This window comes from Nicrophorus vespilloides, unplaced genomic scaffold, assembly GCF_001412225.1.
Source record: "Nicrophorus vespilloides isolate i.1.1-1 unplaced genomic scaffold, Nicve_v1.0, whole genome shotgun sequence".
Taxonomy (NCBI): domain Eukaryota; kingdom Metazoa; phylum Arthropoda; class Insecta; order Coleoptera; family Silphidae; genus Nicrophorus; species Nicrophorus vespilloides.
The window spans coordinates 19,747-42,475 of NW_017099646.1; the positions used below are offsets into that span (position 1 = coordinate 19,747).

The window sequence follows — 22,729 nt, forward strand, 5'->3', positions numbered from 1 at the left end:
TTTTTCTTAATTACTTGAAATCCAATACATCTGTAAACGTCTTTAATTATCAAGAAAGGAAAATTAAGTTCAGTCTCGAGTTATATGCAGAAATTGCAACGAAATCATTTAATTTGTCATTTACTGGGATGTTATATATGTAATAATAATATAAATTTCTTGAATTAGTTTTAAAAATTATTTGGATCTTGTCTTTTAAATAAGTTTGATTTGTTCTATAGGCATTTGTACAAGTAAAATATTGATTAAATGCGTTTTAAGATTGACGATGGTCGTCCAAACCATAAACTTAGCATTAGGAATGAGAAATCGATTTTTAGAAGGCTGTTGCCTTTACTTAATGATGAGCTATACTATTAATATTAGAAACTTGATAAAAACTGTAGACAATTTTTTAAACGTTATATTGATGTATAGTTCTTAGCTTAAGTTCTTGTCTTATCTAAGCTTTGAAACAACAATTATAATAATAATGAATAAATATGTTTTTGCGAAAAAAAAGATAATTAAATATAATCGTCGAATTAATATTACCAATAGGGGTATAACGAAATGTATGAATTATCTTGCAGTGATGTGGTGGAGTTTGAAACACAAAACTAATATTAGACACATTAAATATGATCGACCAGAAGTTTTTCCCATTCAATGGATACACTAAAGACCTCCTGCTCAAGCCAGAGTCCGTAGTGCCTCTTGAAGTTATCGGAAAGCTCGTGCTGGTTACCAAGTACACTACTAAGACAGTTATCCACCGGTTCGAAATCCGCATCCTTCAGTTTATTTGTGTAACGGCGATTGTTAAACCTATCAACGGACGCACGGAGAGCGCACTCCTCAGCTTGGAAGTCCCAAGGCTTCGCATCTAAATCTGAAGAAAACCTTTGTTAAAAACGTAATTTTCTTATAGATTTATGAGTTAACCTACCGTTACCAAAGGCCCAATCGTCGTTAAGACGATGCCTGACTTTAGCGTAAATAGCGCTGATGGTTTTCATATTCGACTTCCTCCACTGTCGACCAAGGTATTTGGTTTGCATCTTCATCAGCTTCAGCACGTAAAGCTGAGTCATAGCATGTCGGACTTTCAAGGTGCACTTCAGTATAGGCGCGGACTTGAAGACAACCAACATCTGCAAATAGAAATTTAATAATCATGAGGAATTTAACAAATCTTCAAAGTCCTACCATAATACGAGAGTGTTTCCATTTGGTCAGCTTGTTTAGGATTCTGAGCAAATTTATACAAGAATATATATTTCGCCAAGAGTAAGAGGTGGAATCGCCAATCTCCAAACTATCCGCCGTCAGTTCCGGCTGATCACCTATCACGCAGGATGGAAAATCCAGTATAGGAATCCTGGAACATAATTGATTGATTACCAACATCCACATTAAGTGTTTTTGTTTTACTTACATGTTCTTCGCGCCAACGTAAGCCATGATATTTTGATTAAAGAATTTCAGTACTAATGGTATGCAATTAGCAAATACTAAATGTTGCGACATGAATTCGAATTGGTAAATGTGATTTAGCTTAAAATGTTTCAGTAGAAGAAGCAATATCGCGGAAACAGCCTTCACTATGATCTCCTTGTGCCTGTTTACATCAATTCCTAATTTCATCGATTGCAAAACTGTCATACTGCAAACAAAAACTATTTATTTTAAACAGTCACTGCACGTAACAAATCGGAATTGAGTTCAATCCGAACCACATCTTAAAAAAATGTTAAGTAAATCCAATAATATTGTGAGCATACTTTACCCAAATATACGTTAGTTAAGTCATGCTCTTGATTTACTTGAAGTAACTTCACCTGCCATTACCTACATTGAAGCTTGAGTAAACGTACATTAAATCCCTTTCCATCTCATTTTCTTCACCAATTCTGCCTATAGGAAGAACAAAATACTTTGATCATTTAATTCAAACACTATATCTTGAAGTCCCACGATATCTTTACAAAAATCTGATTGTTATCAAGATTGGTCAATCTTGGAATTGTTTTAGAAAAAAAAATCCATTATTTCCGTCATGGTGTCAGCAATAAAGCAATTACAGTAGACTTCAGTATAACGAAATAGTAAATAAATGAAGATATAATTAAGTTTTATGAAGATGAAGTCACCATTGTCTTTTAAGTTTTATCTTAAGGTACTAAGTTAACTTTTAATTATTGGCAGGAATATTATAAGAACTATATTCAATGACATTAAAGTAATAAATAGTTGAAAGCTCACAACATTTCTAAGTAGATTTACTAATAGAAATGTTAAATAAATATTCAATTCATAACGTAATTGAACTCTGTTCATAACGAAAACATTGGATAATTTCAGAGTTTTATACATTTGTACTTACGGCATTTCTTCTGGTAGAACGTCTGCCATGATGTTTATGGAATCTGTTTTAGCTTTAGAGGTAGGTGCGGCGGCGAGCAATATTTTTAAAAGTGCGATCATGTATTGAGGTAAGTTAGGCAGCATTGCTTGGTACAAAATCTCCGTCGGTGTCATTTCGATCTCATCCTCCTTCGTCGACAGAGGATTCCTGGCGATCTCTTCCTCCTTCAAAATCTGCAGCTCAGCTATAGAAGTATACATATGCTAAAAGAAATATTTGATATAGCTATAGTTAACGTGAAACATTGCTGCTATTCACATCTTTCAAGATCTGTACACCCTCGTGAATTGGTTGCGGTAGCCCAGCTAAGCTTTCACGGTCTCCTTGTAAATTGTATCCAACAAATTTCATTCTCGCGTTCTCCAGGAATAGATCAATATCTTTTTGTCGTACTTTCGGCTTCCAAGGTAAGCCCTTCGGTAAGGGCAAAGGTATCGGCGTCGGAGAGCTGGGCCTGTTTTGGAAGTTACTGAGCATTTGAGTATTATTTTCTCCGTTCTCCATTGGACGTCTCTCATCGTATGCTGTTAAATCTGTTCCTTCATCGCCGTTCTCACCCCCTAGCGCACCTTCCATTTCCATCCCCAACGATTCGTGATCATCCAAAGAGCTTTGTTTTATCAACCCCTAAAATATCAATGAATGAAGGATTGTTGATATTTGATTATTATTAATGAAATTACTCTACGAAACGGTCTGGTATTCCTTTTTTGATTTTGCGTATCTATTAAATCGGAGGCGCTTGCTGGAGGAGAAGAAGCCCTCATAGTCTTTGCTATGTCCATAGTGTCTTCATCCTGCGGAGGCAGATTAGCACGTTTCCTTCGCTCCGCTTTCAACTGCTTCAAAGTTTCCATCCCTCCTAACGATACCAGTATCAATTTCCAAAGCAACAAAAGTACTTTCTTCATTGGAAAATGTGGCGCAACACCACTACAAAACCTAGTAACCATCCCCAACAATTTCACGACCATCAGCTCATCTCCATTCGGATTTGCTATCTCGTTACAGAAAGCTTCAACTTGCATCTTATACTCAGACGAATCCAGCACTTTTTCATTTCTTATAACTTCTGTTATGGTGTAAAGCACTGATAATATAACACGTAAATCTTGAGAATCCGCTAAAGATACAGCCAGTTTACGCATTGCAACTCTTGCAGCAGCGCTATTTCTAAAAACAAATAAGTCACAATAAATAAAAACATTTATTAAAAGAAAACTACTCACTCAATTTCAATATTTAAAAGATCAGTGAATGCACTGAATACACCTAAATCATACAGTATCATGCAGTTCTTCCTTGCCCACTCCTGCTGCTCAGCGTCAGACTGCATTTCAGCCCAACATCCTTGTGCTATGTACAATATACATCTTGCTGCCCTCATCCGCAGAGGTTTACTACTAACTTCCAGCTGATCAAGCAGTTTCATGATAATAGATTTCTTCTGTGGAATTGATAATCTCTGCCAGCTGGGTAACAGCCCGTACTGTTCCATTTGATCTTCAAAAGCCTTGACATTGAGCTGAAGCTCAGGCTGCTCTGTGTAGCTATAAAGCTCTGCAATTTCGTTCGCATAGCTGTCTGTGTCATCATAAATAAAATCCAGGTCTGGAGAATCGCATCCGCCACCCTTGGAGAAAACAATAACAATGACTAATCTTGGTTTTGGTAGACATTGAAAGGTCAACGCTCATTGATTGAATACAATAAGTTACGTTTCTATACTATAATGATATGTTATGATTGTACTTACATCGGAATCGTGTCTTTGGCGTCGTATAAGTTCACGGAGCTTTGGTAAACTCCTTTTCCCGTTCCCATTAGCATCCATAACGTCAACCCCAGCATACTTCTTCTCCACCACTTCACTGCACTTCACAAGCAAATCATTAGACTCAGTGTTACCAATGGTTATCATTTTTCGTGCTTGTGGATTGTTTATGTTATAAAACAAGGAAAACTATAACTTTACTAATTAATACGATAACAGTAAAGGAGTAAAGAAGAGACTCTTTCTGCTTCCAGTTTTTACAAATGTTTATTAAAATTTGTATGAACCTTCATTATAGGCAAACTTATGTGCAAACATAAACTTTTCAAAAACAAAACATATTGAAAAAAATTCAAAATAAATATTTAAAAAATTAATATAGTATAAATATATATCACAAGACGCTAGTACTTCTTTCTTGATGAACGTCTTAATCAAGGTTCACTTAAGATCGCTTCAAGTTCTTCTGTGCTTAACTCAGTACCTTTCAATGCCTGTCCACTTTTGTCCTGATGATTAAAATAATTTGTAACAATAAGATTTGTCTAGAAACATTAGACCTACCTCTGGTGCGTAAAAATGCTTTTTGATCCATTTGTCGACCATCTCCATCCGCAATTTGTCTTTCGGAATAGTGTGTGGGCATGGTTCACTTAAGATCTCTTTAAATTCTTCTATGCTTAATTCAGTACCTTCTAATGTCTGTCGACTTTTGTCCTGATGATTAAAATAATTTGTAACAATAAGATTTGTCTAGAAACATTAGATCTACCTTTGTTGCGTCCAAAAGCTTTTTGGGCCATTTGTTGAGCAACTCCATCCGCAATTTATCTTTCGAAATAGTCAGTAGGCGTGGTCCTTTGCAATGATGCTTTTTTGGTTTATGATGGTACTTACAAAACCGCAAATGGCATCGTAGGCATAAACCATCCCACCTTACTTCACTTTTACAGGTTTTATACCAACAAGACCACTGCAATAGCCGCAAGTCCTGGTATATAGGAAGCATGCTGGTCATTGGCCGAAATCGAACCATTATTATTTCTAAAACTACAAAAGTAGATATATACACTGTAATAATTTGAAAATATGCAAAAACGCATATGGTAGATTTTAAATTAATTAGATACTAAACTATACTATATAAAAATGCTGCCACAGTAAATTTGTTTATTTAACTGAAAGAAAACAACTTTTTTTGCTATATATTTTTATTATAATATTACAACATCATAATTAATTTAAAACTTTTCAGTTCATTTTTAGGTTAGGTTGGTGATTTTCATAGTTGCTAAAACTTTTGTTTTTTATAAGTACATATTTGAAAATGCATACAATCCTACTAACAATAAGTATAGAAAGTACTTCTAATAACATTTACTAACTTACTGAAGATTTTGGCTAATTTTCGCTTGATTATTAAAAAAGTTATTTTCAATATTATTTCAGAAATTTGCGCGATTTATCGATCTTCGATAATCTGAGTATTGGTAGAAATTAATTAGTATAGTTATATATAACTTATCAATTGATTACACATATTAAAGAGAAGATACTTACAAGATAAAGTGGAGCAAAAGAAAATCAAAGGTTCTTAACAGCAATCACGTGACTCTGCGTTTCTAAATCACGTACAAAATGCATTTAGTTTTTGAAATTACCATTCATATAAACTGTGGTATACTTATGAATGAAGACCGTAGTTCCGTAGAAAAGTTTATAACATATTAAAAATAACTAATCATGAACAAGTTTCAAACAAACTTTTTAACTACAGATGAAAAAATTAAGTACATTGAGCTGAATACGGTCCTGACCCATATAAGATTTTTTCATTTGTTGTAACAAATTTATTAAGTAAATTTTGTGTATTTTTACAGATATTTTACAATAAAATTATTATATATATATATATTCAAAAGTTTTATTTTTTTAATAAGTAATCTTATAAGAAGTTAGTTTGGTTGCATAACACATTACATACAAATTGGTCTAATTCGTTCTTCATTCTTGAATATTTCAGAACATATTCATCTATATTTCTAATTGTTTTAGTATCAACTTATGTTTATTGTCCTTGGCTATATATTTGTATTCAACTTTCAGTGTTTTTTTTATAAGTACACACAGCAGTTTAATTTAAAAAGTTACTCCTTGTTGTCATCATTGATACTGATCCTGTCATAAGGTATGGTCATTCCAGAAGATTAATTAATTTCCCTGTTAATTTCAGCTAATATAATGATTAATTAAGAAATTTAAGCTTATCTTTGCAGGTGTCTTAGGTCTGTCTGACTTTGTTATCTAATTTAAAAAATCTGTTGATGCAACCTTTATGCTACTACGACTCCCCAAAAAAAAATTTCCGCGGTAATTATTGTTTTAATAGATTAAATAATATAGACACGTTTTATTTATTTGAAGATATTATGGTATAAAAATTAATTTATTTAAAAATTTTGGCGCCTCCCAGGTTGGAAACCGCTGCCTCAATGTAATATTCAACCGTGTCTTTATGATCTGCATGTATCTTGTACAGATTTTCTTATTCTACTTCCAAAAGTATAAAGACGCACTACAAGTTTACTTATCTTAGTATGATTAAACTAATAATACATGTACGATGAGCCAAAGTGTATAATTACAGTTTACATATTAAGGAACTTTGTGCTGGATACAGTCCTGTACTTGCTTAGGCAACAAGTTGATCTTTACTTATGTAGGAACTTGAGGATGACGGGAAATTTAAAAATTTGAAACTCAATAACATTAAACGTTTTATATTGATGATTTGTGTTTCATACAATTTAATCAGTCACTCATAAAGTGATTATAAGTTTCAGACTACAGATCTTAGATTTGATGATCTAATAAAATGAGTATTTTTCTATATATTAGACACTTATATCCTCTTTATAAGGAATATCCTACTCTATGCAGAACAATATTAACATATACATTTTATGTTTATTGTGCAGATCCATTGATATACATTCATTGTACATTAATAGGTGGTTCTGATGTGTAATGACATTCATTCTACTAATCGAAGACATGAAGATGCTTCACATTTAATTGCATTTCATGTAAGGATTATTAAGCAGTGCTTCGACTGTATGGAAGGTGTAACGATGTGTAGGTGTGTTTAATGTAGGTATTGTGTGTGTAGTTTTTTTTTTTTTCGTAGGTTTATTATGACGACAGTCTAATTACAGTACAATATCTACAGTTCAAAACGGCAACAGATTTCTAAATGCTTCATGTTGCTTGAGCTCTATGTTGTATATGAATATCCATCTAAAAAACTATCGGTATTTACATAACAAATTGAAACATTGATATAATATGATATAACATTTTTTTTCTACCCCATCACCTAAATGTCTAATAAAATATACAGTATGACTTTATACACTCACATATATTTATATATATATAACATTGAATTTATTAAAATGAATAACAATGATATGTACCCGAAATAAGTGAATCCACAGTGGGCGTAGTTATTATTATTAGTATTCTTTCTGTTTTTAACATATATATTTTTTTTTCCTTAGCTATATCATTAGGTTACTTTCAATACTTTTCATTTAGTAACTTTTTTTCAACAGGTGAAACTCTGTGGTGCAAAGTTTCATGTATTCATTAATATTTTCATTTATTTACTTACTAACTAGTAAAACTAAGGCCACTTTTAAAATACAATAGTATTCTAAAATTACCCCAAATGTTGGTAAAAAGTTGCGTTCTTCGTCTTATTTTCTTTGTTTAGTTTTCTTCGGTTTTCTCCAAAATAGACATTCCGAAAGTAAATAGTGTATATAACATTAAAAGCTACCAAGCGTTGACATTAAAATCGTTTAAATCATTACATGTATAAGGAATAGCAAATTCGATAGTTATGAGTTTTTTTGTTTGTTGTTGTTGTTAGTGTGCGTAAAAAAATGAACGAACGTGAACACTGGTTAAGGCTAGGTATCATTCATGGTATAAAGAGCTTGAACGGAATGTAAGAACGGCCTTGAACCCATTTTCTTGTTTCATTTACGTGTAATTGAATTCAAACGATTCTAACAACAAAACGTTAGGATGATACGGATGACTCGAAACTTAACAGGTTTTGGGTTTGTTGCTTGTTTGTTACCTCTATAATACCGCGGGTTTGTTTGTTTTATCTCTCGTTTCCACTTTCATCGTTAGGCCTAATTAACTAAAACTTAATCTGATGGACAAGTGAGGTAATAATGAGCTCTATATATCACAATGTAACCGTCACTTGTAAAAAAAAATATTTCCAAGAGTTATTATTTAAACACACTGAGCTACAAATGGAAGGCTCGTCAGGATAATGGACGCATTTAAAGAATGATCTTAAATGCATCTGCTATCCTTAGACACTAAGATTATTTAGACTACTGCTTATTCAGATGCATTTACGATGATTGTCTTGCCCTTGGGGTCGTCGAATCTATCCATAGTCTTGATGTCCATCATCATGACCAAACCGGCAGTAAGGATTAGGACCAAGATGAAGCTGATGAATAGTCCTGACCAAATTGGAGCAGACGTGAAGCCGATGCAGTCGTAGGAATCTGAGAATCTGGATACATTCTTCGTAGGTCCGAATTGCATCTAAACATAAACATTATTAAAGCGATCTGAAATATCTTTCACAATATCAGAGTTTAAAATCTATATCTTTCAGCATATCCAAGGTTACAAATCTATAATTTATCGAGGTAGAAGTATTAATAGACAAATAAAGTTTTCAATTAGTCGCGTATTGCATTAGTAATCAGTTTAAAAGGTACGTGATTAAAATAAATATAATACTTTACAAATGACCTACTTATGGTTCTCATCCACACAAGTCTCTAGTTAAATCAATACCAAGAAAACATTGTATATAATCCAATATTCTAAACTGACTAAATAATTGTTGAATTAACAAAAACATAATAATTTTACGTTGCAGATTTAGTTAATGTATTTTTAATTACTTAATCAATGTTTCTTTCTGAAATATTTGTATTACCTCATTAATAATCCTATGCTGTTACGTTACGTAATTGATTTAAGGGTATTCAGGATTAAGGTATTTTGTTTTATGATTTTATAGAACGTTATTTAAATATTACTTTTTATAGGATTCTTTGCATAAATTTATATTGTTTTACCTGCAATCCCAAGAAATCTATGCGCATGTCTTTCATAGAGATGGAGTAGTTATGGCAATGGTAGGAGAATTTCATTGGGGCGAAGGTCTTGTTGATCTTGTAAAATTCGTTGTTGTACTGAAGTTCGATAAAGTGCCAGTATCCATAAGATTGGTTATAAATGGTAAATCTGTGAAGATTGATAGATTTTGATAGTTTTTGGAGATCAGTTATGTCATTTTGTACTTACCGCAGTTCTGGGATGGTTAAATTGGTGGTCATTGTTACAAAACTAAAGGTCTCATTTTGGCTATAGGCAATATCAGATTCCTTAAGTTTGAAAGGTTCACTAGAATGAGATGAATTATATGTAAAGCAGCACATAATAATTTGAAAGTATATTACATTTTATCGCCTTTTACCAAGTTCCCCGATCCTAAATACATCAAAAAGAAATCTCCTTTAGCAAAACTTCTGTGTTCTTCCTTTTCCGTATCATCAGCCAAAATGTGACGACTTTGGCGTTGGCTTTTTGCTTGTTCTGGTACAACCTAAGAAGTTAGACACAGTCATATGATTATAATGTACTATTACATAAATAATTGTATTACCCATGAGGAATGGAGGCCAGTCAAGATAGCCAGAACATGCTTGTGCTGTTTAAGGATTTTGGAATACAATTCAACAATTGTGGCATCTACAAATGATTTAATTTAAATATGTTCTTAAATATCTACTAAAAAATTTACCATGTCTTCTAAGCATATCAATCCTATCCTCATCGTCTTTAGCATCATTTAAGTTAACAATTAGGACCCTAGACTCAGGCAATTCATTGTTCAAAATTTCGTTGATCGATACTACAGTGACATCCTTAGTTAGCAAGTCTTTAACTGTTTCAACAGGGTTCTCAACCAAGGGCATGTAGCTCACTTGCACAGTGGAACTGATTTTGGCTACATTTTGGAATGTTTTCTTGTCTTGAACAACAAAATCTTCTGGGCTCAGATTTGGCTCTGCGAAAACCACAATCTGAGGGTTGCTCTTTTCGACTTTTTCCAATAAGATTTCTTTGAATGTGCCCTCATTCACATGACCAATAGCCGGAACAATTTCATTTGATCTAGAAGCAAGACAGAATGTTGTACCAATTATGTTTTACAACATCACAAATGAGAATCATGTGATTAGTATATGAGTGAGTAGTTGCATTAAGGGTAGGTGTGGTTAAACAAATTGTTAGTAAAAGTTCACTTACTTTGTGGTTTCCCATAGATAGACAGGTACCAATTCTGTGCAAATACCAGCCCCAAGGAACTGGAACACAGAAATTGCCAGAAACAAATATGATAACCGGCTGGAGCCCATATTGATTGCAGTACTGAACGATTAATAACGAGATCACAAGAACTGGTCGAGGATCACGTGAAAATTAGATATATGGGTTTGACAATCATATGTTTGTGGTGGTAGGGTGGTGGTTTCGAGCGCCATCTATGGTATAATACCAAGCTGAAAACCTTCCATGATACCTACATCAGATTTTGATGGGATGGTACTTGGGGAATTGGAACTGAGGTGGCGCTACAAGCACCGATCTAAGATTCAAATTAAAACTTGAAAATTTAAACTTTTTTTTGTACGTTTAATTTAATTATCTACATATAATATACACATCATTGATGCTCAAAGGTTATACATACATAGTAATAATTATTATAATATTTTTTTTTATTATTTTTTGTTTGTTTACTTCATATATATATAATACAATATTAAAATTTAAAACTGCTATACAACATAAATATTAAATTTATAGTACATATTTCATCTTACATAGATAAATTATAAATAATAAACCAACAACATTTTTTTTAGAGAGATAGATAGAGATAAAACTTAAAATGAAAACAAATCAAATAAAACAACGGGAGGGCAAATGCAGAAAATGTGGGGAGGAGGCGGTTTTATAATCATTAAAATTAATGTTTGGGACAACGTTTTAGGAACAGCACACCAATATGAGTTTTCTTCTTTTAAATATTGAATAATGCAAATGTTACATACATACATATATGTTTTTTTTTCTTATTTTTTTTTGAGAGAGAAGAGAAAAGTGTTATGCTATTACGTCTCTAGACTACAATATAGGTGCAAATATAAGTACGGTGTGCGAAATATTATTTTTCGTTTTGTATTACACAATGACATTACTCTAGTCAGCAACAGATAAAAACAAAGTAGCTTATGATGAGTTTAAAGTTCTTGAAATCGGAGGAGGATTTACATGAAGATCCGGCGAAGATCTGTTGGGGACGTTATCATGCTGCATTGGGGGCAAACCTTTTTGCTACCCTGAAATCAAATAAAAACATTGAATTAGTTAATCAATCTGGAAGGTGTGTTATGGTAGCGGTAATACCAGAGTGTGGAGCCAGCATTCCTCGCAATGCACATGCCAGCAGACGGTGGATATAACGGGCTTTTTATAATGTTCCTATAAGAGATTATATTGGTTACGTATTGAAGCTATTGGTTGGTGGTAGGAAGTTCTTACTAGACATATTAAACATTTGTAGTCTTCCGGGTCCGTGGTGGTGGCCATCTCTCCGTTGCCTTCGGCTTCCAACTGACGTATGCGATTCCTAAGCTCTTCAATCATCTGAGCTCTGCTGCTAGGTTCCGCATCCGATGTGCTTACATTACTATCACATTGTTGCCCGTGGCTTTCGAGCTTCACCTCGACATCTCCGCTCGAATTCACCGTCGCCACTTGAGATTGCACACCCTCGCTATCCTCCTTCTTGTCTTCATTCAGCTTTATCACCACGTCGGATTCGGTGTACTGTGTAGGTCCAAATGTGGACTCCTCCGGTTCATCCCCGTCCACGATGACATCGTCCCCCTCGCCGTCCACATCAGCGCTCAATCTGCCCGTGCTACTTGGCGTCGCCCCTAAACGAAACCACCCTTCATACAAAAAACACGAAATTTAAATTTAAAATCGCTCAAACTCACCAGCTATTAGGGAGTTCGTCCTCCGGCGTTGCCCTTCCGCCCATTCCTCGAACTCGGAATCGCCCTCGACATCAACGGTCTCATCCTCATCGTGGCCCACATTCTGAAAGGTTATTAATCAAATTCCGTTCCGTTCGAGATCTTCGTTATTTACCTTTCTGAGACACTGCTGGGCATGCATATTCATCTCCTCTGGAGTTCGGTGCACGCGGTCGATGCAAATCAGACAATCGTCCGTCTTCCGTTTGCGGATCTTGATCCTCAATCTGCCCTGTCTGTTCGTTTTTATTCTTTGGAACGTCTGAATCATATCCGTGCATTAGAAATAGATCTAGGTTGTACAAACAAATCGAAGTCTTACCTCCCAACGGCCCTCAGGACCGCTATCGCCAGGAAGCGCTGGTGGCCTGCCTGGTTCATGAGCCCTCTTCCTTCCAGCCGCTATACCAGTTCCATTCAGCTTGTACAGTCTCTCCAATTCGTGCATGAAGTGCGTCTCCAGATCACCTGGTGGGATTGTAAGACCACACACCGGACAGCTTGATGGATCCCGTTTCTTTTTATTAACTGCAATGTCTATAATGCTTGAATTTTTTCTACTTGTACACACATATATTTTATAAAATTATCCCATTATCCCCATTATATTAATATTCCAATTTATACAAATAATCCAATCCAATCCAAATAAACTAATCAGTAGAAATACAAAAATTGACAAATTTTCAGAATTTCTATAAATAATTTTGATAATTATTAAGAAACTTTTTTTTGAGAAGAGATTTGTTGTAGGTCTTTCGTTCTTCTAACATAGAAGCTTATTATTTCCCAAGAGTGTGGCAACCCGTCATCTAAAATACCAATAAGGGTGTACCCGTTTGACATTTTAATGTTCCTTAATAAAACTCATAAAGTTGGCAAGTTGAAATGTTGCGGTCCGCCAGATTGACGTCGCAATTATTAATAGTTTTGATTGGCTGCGGCAGGGGGTGAGTAACCCCCGCCAAAGAAGCGAAGTTTCGGGGGGCGGCGGCAACGGTCGAGGGGGAAGGAAGGGGGCGCAACGGCCGCTGCGGCAATATCCGTGAAATATGAACCATTTCGGCGTGTGCAATCGTTTAAAACAATGATTTGATAGAGGGAGGGCGCATATTAATTTAATTGAGGCATTTTGCGGTAATGGCGTTTACTCTGGAATGTGGATATGAATATACGCGAGTTAGTCGCGCATTTAATGGTCTCGTTTGTATGGGTATGCATGTATTTGTATACATGTACTCGCATTTGTATGCGAGCGTGTGTGTGTGTATGCGAGAGCAACGCCGGCAGTAAAAGGGGGATTTATTCAATTTTAATCGTTTATTGTTATTTCACCGGTTATGTATTACATGTGTCCGGGGACACGTGAATCGAGTGTAAAAAGAGTAATTAAATTAATTACGTGCATTATGCCGAGCGGTATTAATATTTCGACCGGCGCCCCATCGTTTTTTTGCAGTACGTGTGCGCTGCACTCGTGAGGGGCGCGCTCCATATAAATGAGGGTAACTAATTGGAGCAACAAAAAACGATTTTATTTTTAATTTTCCCGTCTTCTTTGATTGCTTCCACCTCCCGGATTTCATTCTTCGCCTGGATGTTGAGATTCGCGGGGATAGTTAATGGAGTGGTTAGGCGGAAAAATATATCAGTTTCATCTGTTGTGATCCCGTTGAAGGCTGTGAAATATATTAGCATTTGTCATGTTAATAGTCGCGGGGGGTTGGAGGCGGCGGCCAGGATTGGCGGATTTGTTTAGCGCCCGATAGCGGGGCCCGCATGCTATACATATACCCACCATGCTATTGCTATGCCCATGCGATACCACTGATCCGTTCCGCACCTGCGGGCCCGAACGATCCATCAGCAGCCGCCGTCCGGACATCATTCATGGGATTAGCCGAGCTAACCTTGTTAATTGCCAGTGCCCCCCTTGTATCTCTGCGCGCGTGTATGTGTGCCCCCCTCTCGAAACGTAAATCAGCACCGGCTAAAAGGGGGATGAAACGGGCTTAAGTCATCAAGCCCAACTCGAAATTTACACCGACAAAATATGCGACCCCCGTTTTAAGACACCAAATAATCCTTCGCGTGCATTTCACAATTTGCGAATCGATTTCCCCTCCAGGGCTTAGGTTACCCTAGGTGAGGAGAGTAGACACTTGTCTCGGTATTGAAAAGTTTTGCAGGCGATGAAGAAGCCGTTTTATTAAAACGGCCAAGTCTTTTTCGGAGGGTCGGATCTTCAAGAATTAGAAGATCCCGAATGTGCTGATGGGCCACTCAGTGTTTATACCAGATTTAATTAATTAATTTGGCCCGCCCCGGCGACGAGCCCTTTTAACTAATCTTACAGAACAGTTATTACTTTGTAAGTATAATAAGTGTTACACTACTTGACAATTTCAGAATTAATATCTTCATAAAATGCGCCCCGCCGCGCGCGCGTCTCCAAACCCTACATCATTTAAGCCCCTTATGAAAACCACCGCGTTATTACCTATTTTCTCCGAAAACGAGAAAAACATACCATAAATATATATATACACACAATCACACACACACATATATATATATGTGTTTGGAGCGTCGTTATTAGTTTAGGGTTATGCGGACGCGATTCCCTTTAAGGACTGCGGCTACTGAATGAAACACTTGTAAATCCCATATGCCGTTCCCTAGATTACCTAATCTGGAAATGCCAAAATTGTAATTTTACATGCACCATATGTCGCGCTCTGTTTGCATACAAATTCATTATTGACATCAACACTATAATATACACTCTTTTGTGCTTTCGCACCTCTTTCCAAACACGACCCCGCAATGCGTTTCATATTATACACATAACAAAGGAAAATGTACTTGGCATTATCCAACTACCGTTTGCATAACACGAACTACATTTATTCGTTTATCAGGCTTAAAGTGTATAGCAATTCTCTATTCGTGTTCTAAAACCTTTTTTTATAATATATTTCGGTATATTTCGTAAATAAATTATATAACCCTATGCAAATTATTTCAGCAGATTCTCAACAATTATGAGTAAATTTGTTCTGAAATAGAAATAGAAATTGATAGGTTTTGTAATATTGTTGTTCTTAAACTTTGTTTTATAATAATTTTATTTCTATTTCTAAAATTCCTACAAAGATCTTGTCTTTTAATTTAGTTATTTAAATTTTACTAAAATTATATAATAGAAAAAAAAACTAGATATTTAGTAATTTACCCATAATTTGTTATTACGTAACATTTATTTTATAAATAATATAAAATCATCTGTTGGTACTTGTGTCTCTTTTTTTTTACTTCTAATATCTTGTAAATATTACAAAGTATGATTTCTAGTATATCAGTTTTATCCATATTCTTCTAAAACAAATTGTAAATAAAATTTGACGCTATATTTTTTTTATCAAATTACTTTAATGATTCTTGATTGTTTATAAAGAATATGAAAAACAAGATTATGTAGATGATAAAAACTATAATCATGATTTCATTACAAAATGCGTTTCGTTTTCGCAAAATTTATCATGTTGACCTGGAAATAACATCATAACCATTATGAATATCTTAATCGTCGGCTTGGAATAATTTCAAAAGATTCCCATCTCTTAGGCAGTTTCATAACCGTGAAATATATATATATATACACATTTTTGTTAGATTGGCGAGATCTGATGCACCCTATGCCATCGTCACCATCATCCCCCCATTCCTCCTTCAGATGGTGGTGGGGTGCCTACTATGAAATCTTAATTAAATTGAAAGGGGTGATGCCGTCTTTTCGAGGGTCGCTTAAATTCAAGAAACTTATTTTATTATTTCTGAACACATCTTTTATGTTACGACTCCTCATTTCCATTGTCTTCCGTGTTCTCTTTTTTTTTCGCTCCTCCCAAAACTGGAACTTCTCTTAGATACACGTGTTACTACTAAATCTTTGTCAAACAAAAAAGAAGAAGAGATACAACTGCGCAATTTTATTGTGTTGAAAACATCAAACAATAAAAATAACTAAAAATATATTAGTTGTAACAATAGAGCACAATTAGTAACAAACAAATGAGTAGAAACTGTTGAAAATTTTATTTAACAAAACATTTTTTTTTTCTTAACATAGTTGTATAATTTGTATACAACACAAAGTGTTGAAATAATAAAATGGAGGCTACTTTTAATGAGTAATAAATATGTATATAAAAATGTTAAAGCCATATAAAAAAGTACGGGTTTTATTTTTCGAAAGGCCATTTTGCACGCAACGATTTCTCCTTGTAATTAACTGCACTTTCCGACAACAGTGATAATTTTTTTTTGCACTGTTGCAATTGAATCGTGAATGCTATGAATAGTTACATTCATTAGAAGCACGATGTATATAAATTCGAAAAACATTTCAATAAATTACAAATTTAATTAACACTTCTTAATTATTAGTTTTATTTAAAAATAAATGTTTTCTAGGTACAAATTACACATTAAGATTAAGTAGAGAAATACTTCGATGAGTGCGGGTTCTTGACAAAAATTTAAAAAAAATCCAGTGTCAAATTTCTTTTTGTGCAAGTCCGGTTTCAAACAGTCTGGTATATTGGCAGAATTCGTACTATGCGAGGTTTTGCCATTTTTTGTACAAGACAAACTCATTTTATATAAATTAATCATAAACTGTACCAAATTACAATTTTATGGGTATTTCCATTTAAATAAATTACAAATTTACTTAACACTTCTTAATTATTAGTTTTATTTAAAAAAAAATGTTTTATAGGTGACAAAATTTAAAAAAAATCCAGCGTCAAATTTCTTTTTGTGCAAGTTTATTTTTATTTAGTCTTCGATTAGTCCGGTTTCAAACAGTCTGGTATATTAGCAGAATTCGCACTATGCGAGGTTTTGCCATTTTTTGTACAAGACAAACTCATTTTATATAAATTAATCATAAACTGTACCAAATTACAATTTTATGGGTATTTCCATTTTTTTTGTAGACGCAAGTTTAATTATATTTATTGATGTTGCTGGTTAATTGATGTTATGTAAAAAATTCGATGTATATATTTTGGTCAATTTAAACGGAATTATTTCTACTCAATTGAATTGAATTATGTAATATATGTATGTCTATTATGCAGTTGTTGTTGTGGTGTGAATGAAGACTACAATTGGATTCAAGGACTAATGGGTAAATTTGTTTATGCTCATTTCTGCGTATTTAGGGTTATGATTTTGCATGTAGAATGACTTGAAATTTGGTTGAGAAAGAAATAATAACAATAAATAGTTTTGTCGATGGGGTTGTTGTTCTAGGATAAGTGTAGTAGCAAAAGAAGCGACGTTCGAGAGGGTGGAAGGACGAAGAGGAAAAGTGGTATGTATGTATATGAGATGGGCGGAATAAAAGCGATCCATTGAAATATACATGGCAAATGTCTTGAATAAAGTTTTGTGGCCATTGTTTCCGAGCGGACGGCCAGACCGTGTCCCGAACGGGAAGCAATGGAGTACGGACCATTTGCCATTCCTCCACCATAACATACATATCATATCATAACAGTTTTTCACACTCACATATTCGCACATAGTTATTGCCCCTCGACTAAACCGCAGACAAATAGATGCATGACTACACCCCCAACCCCATCGCAGTATAAAACAAATATATTAGAAAGAAGGAGTACCAAGTGCCCGTGGTATTACATATATAAGGACTATTGATTGTCCAGCATCTTCAATCGTCTTAAGATAAATTTTCCAGGAATATGGTTTGTAAATCGTAAATTGCAACAATTTCATCCGCTTTGCATCAAAGTATACGTAATACCTTAATAGCTACAAATATTTATATTATCTGTTACTTTATATTACCTAGTTATAGTTGGATCTAATTGGTAAAATGAAGTCAATTAGTTTATAAAGTAGTTAATTATAGATAAAGCATAAAAAAATTAAGTGGTCCAAATTCGGCAACCCTCCCCAAAATATATAGTTAGTAGACTCTATAATTATTTTGCATCAAATACTGTATCATCCTGATCGAAATATAAAATAAAAGATGAAGAAGAAGAATAAAAAAAGAACTGAGTATCTGCATGGTATATTGATTGTCCCGATGTAGGTGCGAATAGATGTATTGAGAAGGAAGCTGGGTACAGCTTGGCTCCGGCAATCTGAAGAGCTATTGATGATTTCAACGTGTCCACACCAGCTGAACCAATTACATTTCGCAAATCCTTTACAAAACCGGCTCTGCTCTGCGGTCCCACATCGGTTGATCCGCGGGATTAGGACTCCTCCGGAGGACCGCAACTGTCACGATAATGGTCAACACTTATCTATATGTAGATGCGGCAACCCGCAGGAAGAGAAACACAGCAGGGAGATGAACAACACACCCAAAAAAAACAACATAAAGCCCATCTCATTTCAATTCGTTTTTTTCTCATCTTCCCCCAGTGGTTGAGATTTACAACTTAATACCTTCTAAATAAAATAAGTAATCCTGTAGCAGATGCGGTCTACGTGTTGGAACATAGTCCAACAACAACAACAAATAAATGTATCAATAACAGACACTTTATCTTCTGCGCCAAATTGAAGGGGACAAGCAGATAATTACGAATCGATATCATTAATTTATCATTGCTTGTAAAACAGATTTCATAATGATGTGTTGTTTCCTATTGCAAATAGGATAATAATAATAAAATAACAGCAAACAGCCGAAATTGATAAAACATTGTCGAGATATCGCGGCCCCCGGAGTGTGTATAGACACAACTGTTCCTAACTAATGAGATTAAGCTACGTATGGCCATATGTCACACATGCACGCACACACACACAGGCACACACATACCTGTGTACGGGAGAGGCGATGTGCATGTATTTCCCCTCATCGAATTAGCCTCATCCAACTTTTATTAATGCTTTTATAATTGCCATTCGCAAGATTAAACAATCACATAATACTGAGCGGAAAAAAATGTATAATAACAATAAAAGCTACATCGTTTTATGGTGGCAGTATGCTCAAATTTTAGTTGTTATCTTATTTGTTGTTGCTAATACGCGTTTCCCAAATAAAAATGTTCTAAACAAATATATCGATTTTTTTCTCTTCTTGTACATTTTATTTTTATGATGTTTTAAAGTCCTCGATTAATCCGATTTGATACAGTCTGGATATTGACGAAATATTTATAATAAAAAAAAGTACTAAATTTGACAAAACGATTTGGAATGTATTGTGTTAAAAACAATAATCAATGGATTATTTTAAAGTACATTAACAAAAAAGGTGCATATAGGAAATGTTCCATATAATTTTTAATTTGCATCAAATTTTATTATTACATTGTTAGTAGGTTGTAAAATATTGAAATGAAAAGTAACTGCTTATATGTATCTAAGTCCGGAAGATATTTTAGTGTAGGTCGTTGACTCATTGATCCGACATATAAGTATGTACCAGCATGAGAGATACATCTCATTCAGAAGTATTTGTCTGATTTACTACTACATTGTTAATTTCCTTTTTGTTTTTGATACAAAGTTGCTTTATTCTTATTAAATGTTAACAAGTTCCTAGCAAACCATTACTTTTGTTCTTTTTCATTCATTGTTTCCTTATATGAATAATATTTGTATGTAGTTAAATGAAGAAATTTTGTAGATTACTAATAGCATTACCATATGTTGCTGTAAAGTGTTGAAGTTGTAAAACAATCAATTCCGATTCGGTACATTTTTTACTTGTTTATATCTTTCTGTTTTTTTTTATGCAAAACCTTCTGAAATGTTGGGGTCGAATGGTGAGCAAAAAGTGGTTACGGTCAAGCTGGCCGCTTGTTGGCATTGACGCGCGGCGGCGGTGTCTTGATGTATGGAGATTAGGGATGATCGATTGGAGTCGCTGATGTTAATGGGAATGGAATGGGTGTAAAGGTAGACACGAGAGGCAGGGTTATATGGGGAGGTTGAGGATTTTGCTGGATGTCAATCCTGCTAATGATACCGCACGACCGCACCAAATTACCCTGCGCTGTCGGGGTTTACTGACTGGAACCATATGGCGCGGATGAGAGTTAGTTTTCCCGTTTGTAATATTCCTAATGACGAGAACACGCGCGCCCGCCGCACACGTACTGCATGAAAACGCAACTTTTCTCCTGAACAAATATATAGCTATAGCTATAACCTATAGCTACAGCTGATGTTCCCGCATCGCCAACATCGTTTGTGTGTGTATATATATGGAAAGATTATATAACACCCCCTCGAGAGGTGGCCGCTAAGCGATTTTCATATAACCGTAATGAAGCCGGCAACATTTCGCGAATCGATTCCCACCAGATTAAAGCCTCGAAGGGAAGGAAAAACTCGAGACTACAACCCCTGGCTTCGAAAGCGGAAAAAAATAATATATATAGCAGAGAATTAATAAGCCCCATTTCGAAACAATTCACTTATTAATTCCGTTGATCCGTGAATTTTGGGAAACCGACAAAAATCGCATAAGGAAAATTCCACGGATTAAGTAATATCTTTTGGGGGAATTTGGCTAAATTAGTTAAGTCTTCTGGTCAGCTAATTTGATTTACACGATTTATCTTCTAGTATTAATATAAATGAATGAAGAAGATATTTGATTTGTATTAGAAAAAGATGATGGACAAATTGCACAAAATTAGATATTTCACAGCTTATAAAAGTTAAACAATACGTGATTTTAACACTTGATATTTTTTAATATTTATAAAGTTTACTTTTGTTACAATTGAAACAATTTTACAGTTTTATAGAGACAAAATATTGATGTTCTCAAGGTTTGTGCAAAATATTGCATGTATTATTTTTCATTTTTTCACATATTGTGTAAATATTTCAAAAATCTTAAATAATCTTAAATAATAATGACTCTATGTTTCATAATTGTCTGTTATTCTTATATAAAGGTCTTCGATGAGAAAAAAAAAGATTGAACCTTAGCAAAGGCCAGAGAATTAATAAGACCAATCCCGTAACAATTCACTTATTAATTCCGCTGAATCGGAAAACCAAAGCAAAAAGAAAACCCCTATAAGGAAAAAAAAAATACCGAAACAAATTAAGTAATATCTCTGTCTACTGTATCTCTCTCTTTCGTTCTTGATGTCTCGTCTCTTTCTGTCTCCTTTACTCGCTTACTCTTCGTCAAAGATTGCTCTCCCCTTTCGAGGACGACGCCTGATTCCAGTTACGTAACAGATGTTCTTGTGTATGATTGCCTGCATCGACGTCCGCAAATGAAGGTTCTAGATTTATTGCGCCGCAAAATTAACGGGAAGGGTTAATTTAGGGCAATTAATTTTGCATCTACAAGAGATGGAATGCGTGCTTGTGTAAGAGAGGGAGAAGAGAGATACATCCTCGGCCGAGAGGAATTCCGTCCCCTTTAACTGGATTCCACGTGAAAGAGAAACGCAGTACTCCTCCAAAAAGGAGCGAATAAAACGGACGTGAAAGAAAAACGGCTTCCCTTTGCCCGCGCCGCTCATTATGCAACTTATACGAAATGCAGGCTCCCGAGGCGTTACCAAATTGAATTATAAGGCCGGAACGAAATTAGCCGAGAGTGGTCCAGCGATCAAATCAAACCCTAATTGAGAGATATATGAGAGCAGGGCGAAGTCAAGAGGCGGACGGCAAGGCTATTACTCTAACTGGACCTAACTTGTGATTGACAGCCACCCCGATATTCCGAATCCTTTGGGGGGTTAGAAAAGACGAGGCGCAAAGAGTCCTGGATCAAGATCCTGCCGGCCTGATCCGTGTTGACATTCAAATTTCATCCAGGCTTTGCCCGCATACCGAATATGTATGTATATATGTGTATATAATAAAAGCGTAAGGAGGTTTTCTCTTGACAGGTCCCGACGGGTGGGAGGATGACGATTCCTTTATTTCGTTTGGACAGGATGAGCAGGGGCATGAGGATAGGAAGCGTTGCTTGCACGGTTTTTATAACTGCAGGATTGAGCGGTTTTTATTTCAAAGGATCGCTCTTCCTCCAGCAGCGATGAAAAAAGGAAGAAGAAGTAGACGAAAGAAATGCATGTAGTTAAATAGATTTTTTTTCTTCCCCCGCCGCACTTGGTATTGGATCGGTGGAGAGTCAAGCGCGACAGAGGGGAAATGAGGAACATATAAACATGAGACGCTTGCCGATCATCAAACCAACGTGGCAGAAAAATGAAAAGCTAAATCCGGTTATCGTAGCAATTTCGAGGAGGCGAAAATTCGTTACGGAACGACCTGGATCCGATCCTCTTCTCTCCT

The 22,729-nt window shown here is 35.1% G+C and overlaps 3 protein-coding genes across 5 annotated transcripts in view; all 3 read right to left on the bottom strand.

The window, feature by feature from the left end:
- Window positions 1-470: 470 nt before the first annotated feature.
- Window positions 471-4,343, bottom strand: LOC108565003 (striatin-interacting protein 1 homolog). Its single transcript, XM_017924224.1, has 9 exons — window positions 4,164-4,343; window positions 3,637-4,040; window positions 3,091-3,580; window positions 2,666-3,034; window positions 2,366-2,610; window positions 1,418-1,645; window positions 1,189-1,360; window positions 929-1,133; window positions 471-871 (listed from the first exon to the last, which is right to left on the bottom strand). The coding sequence occupies exons 1-9, from the start codon at window positions 4,326-4,328 to the stop codon at window positions 615-617; spliced, it is 2,535 nt and encodes an 844-aa protein (XP_017779713.1). The 5' UTR covers window positions 4,329-4,343; the 3' UTR covers window positions 471-614.
- Window positions 4,344-8,098: 3,755 nt separating this feature from the next.
- On the bottom strand, window positions 8,099-10,793 carry LOC108565004 (V-type proton ATPase subunit S1). The gene is made up of 7 exons (XM_017924225.1): window positions 10,599-10,793; window positions 10,090-10,463; window positions 9,952-10,037; window positions 9,746-9,891; window positions 9,591-9,689; window positions 9,362-9,530; window positions 8,099-8,816 (listed from the first exon to the last, which is right to left on the bottom strand). Exons 1-7 carry the CDS (start codon window positions 10,706-10,708, stop codon window positions 8,604-8,606), a joined length of 1,197 nt encoding a protein of 398 aa, XP_017779714.1. The 5' UTR covers window positions 10,709-10,793; the 3' UTR covers window positions 8,099-8,603.
- Window positions 10,794-11,248: 455 nt separating this feature from the next.
- LOC108565008 (E3 ubiquitin-protein ligase RNF220-like) overlaps window positions 11,249-22,729 on the bottom strand; it is a 50,725-nt gene continuing 39,244 nt past the window's right edge. The window contains exons 4-9 of one of the 3 annotated variants that reach the window (XM_017924229.1): window positions 12,720-12,925; window positions 12,513-12,659; window positions 12,359-12,461; window positions 11,898-12,310; window positions 11,763-11,837; window positions 11,249-11,695 (exon numbers count right to left, since the gene is read on the bottom strand). In XM_017924229.1, coding sequence (XP_017779718.1) covers window positions 11,624-11,695; window positions 11,763-11,837; window positions 11,898-12,310; window positions 12,359-12,461; window positions 12,513-12,659; window positions 12,720-12,925 — 1,016 coding nt within the window. In that variant the 3' untranslated portion in view covers window positions 11,249-11,623. Of the gene's footprint in view, window positions 11,696-11,762; window positions 11,838-11,897; window positions 12,311-12,358; window positions 12,462-12,512; window positions 12,660-12,719; window positions 12,935-22,729 lie in introns of all 3 variants that reach the window. The other 2 variants (XM_017924230.1, XM_017924228.1) reach the window with 2 other exon arrangements.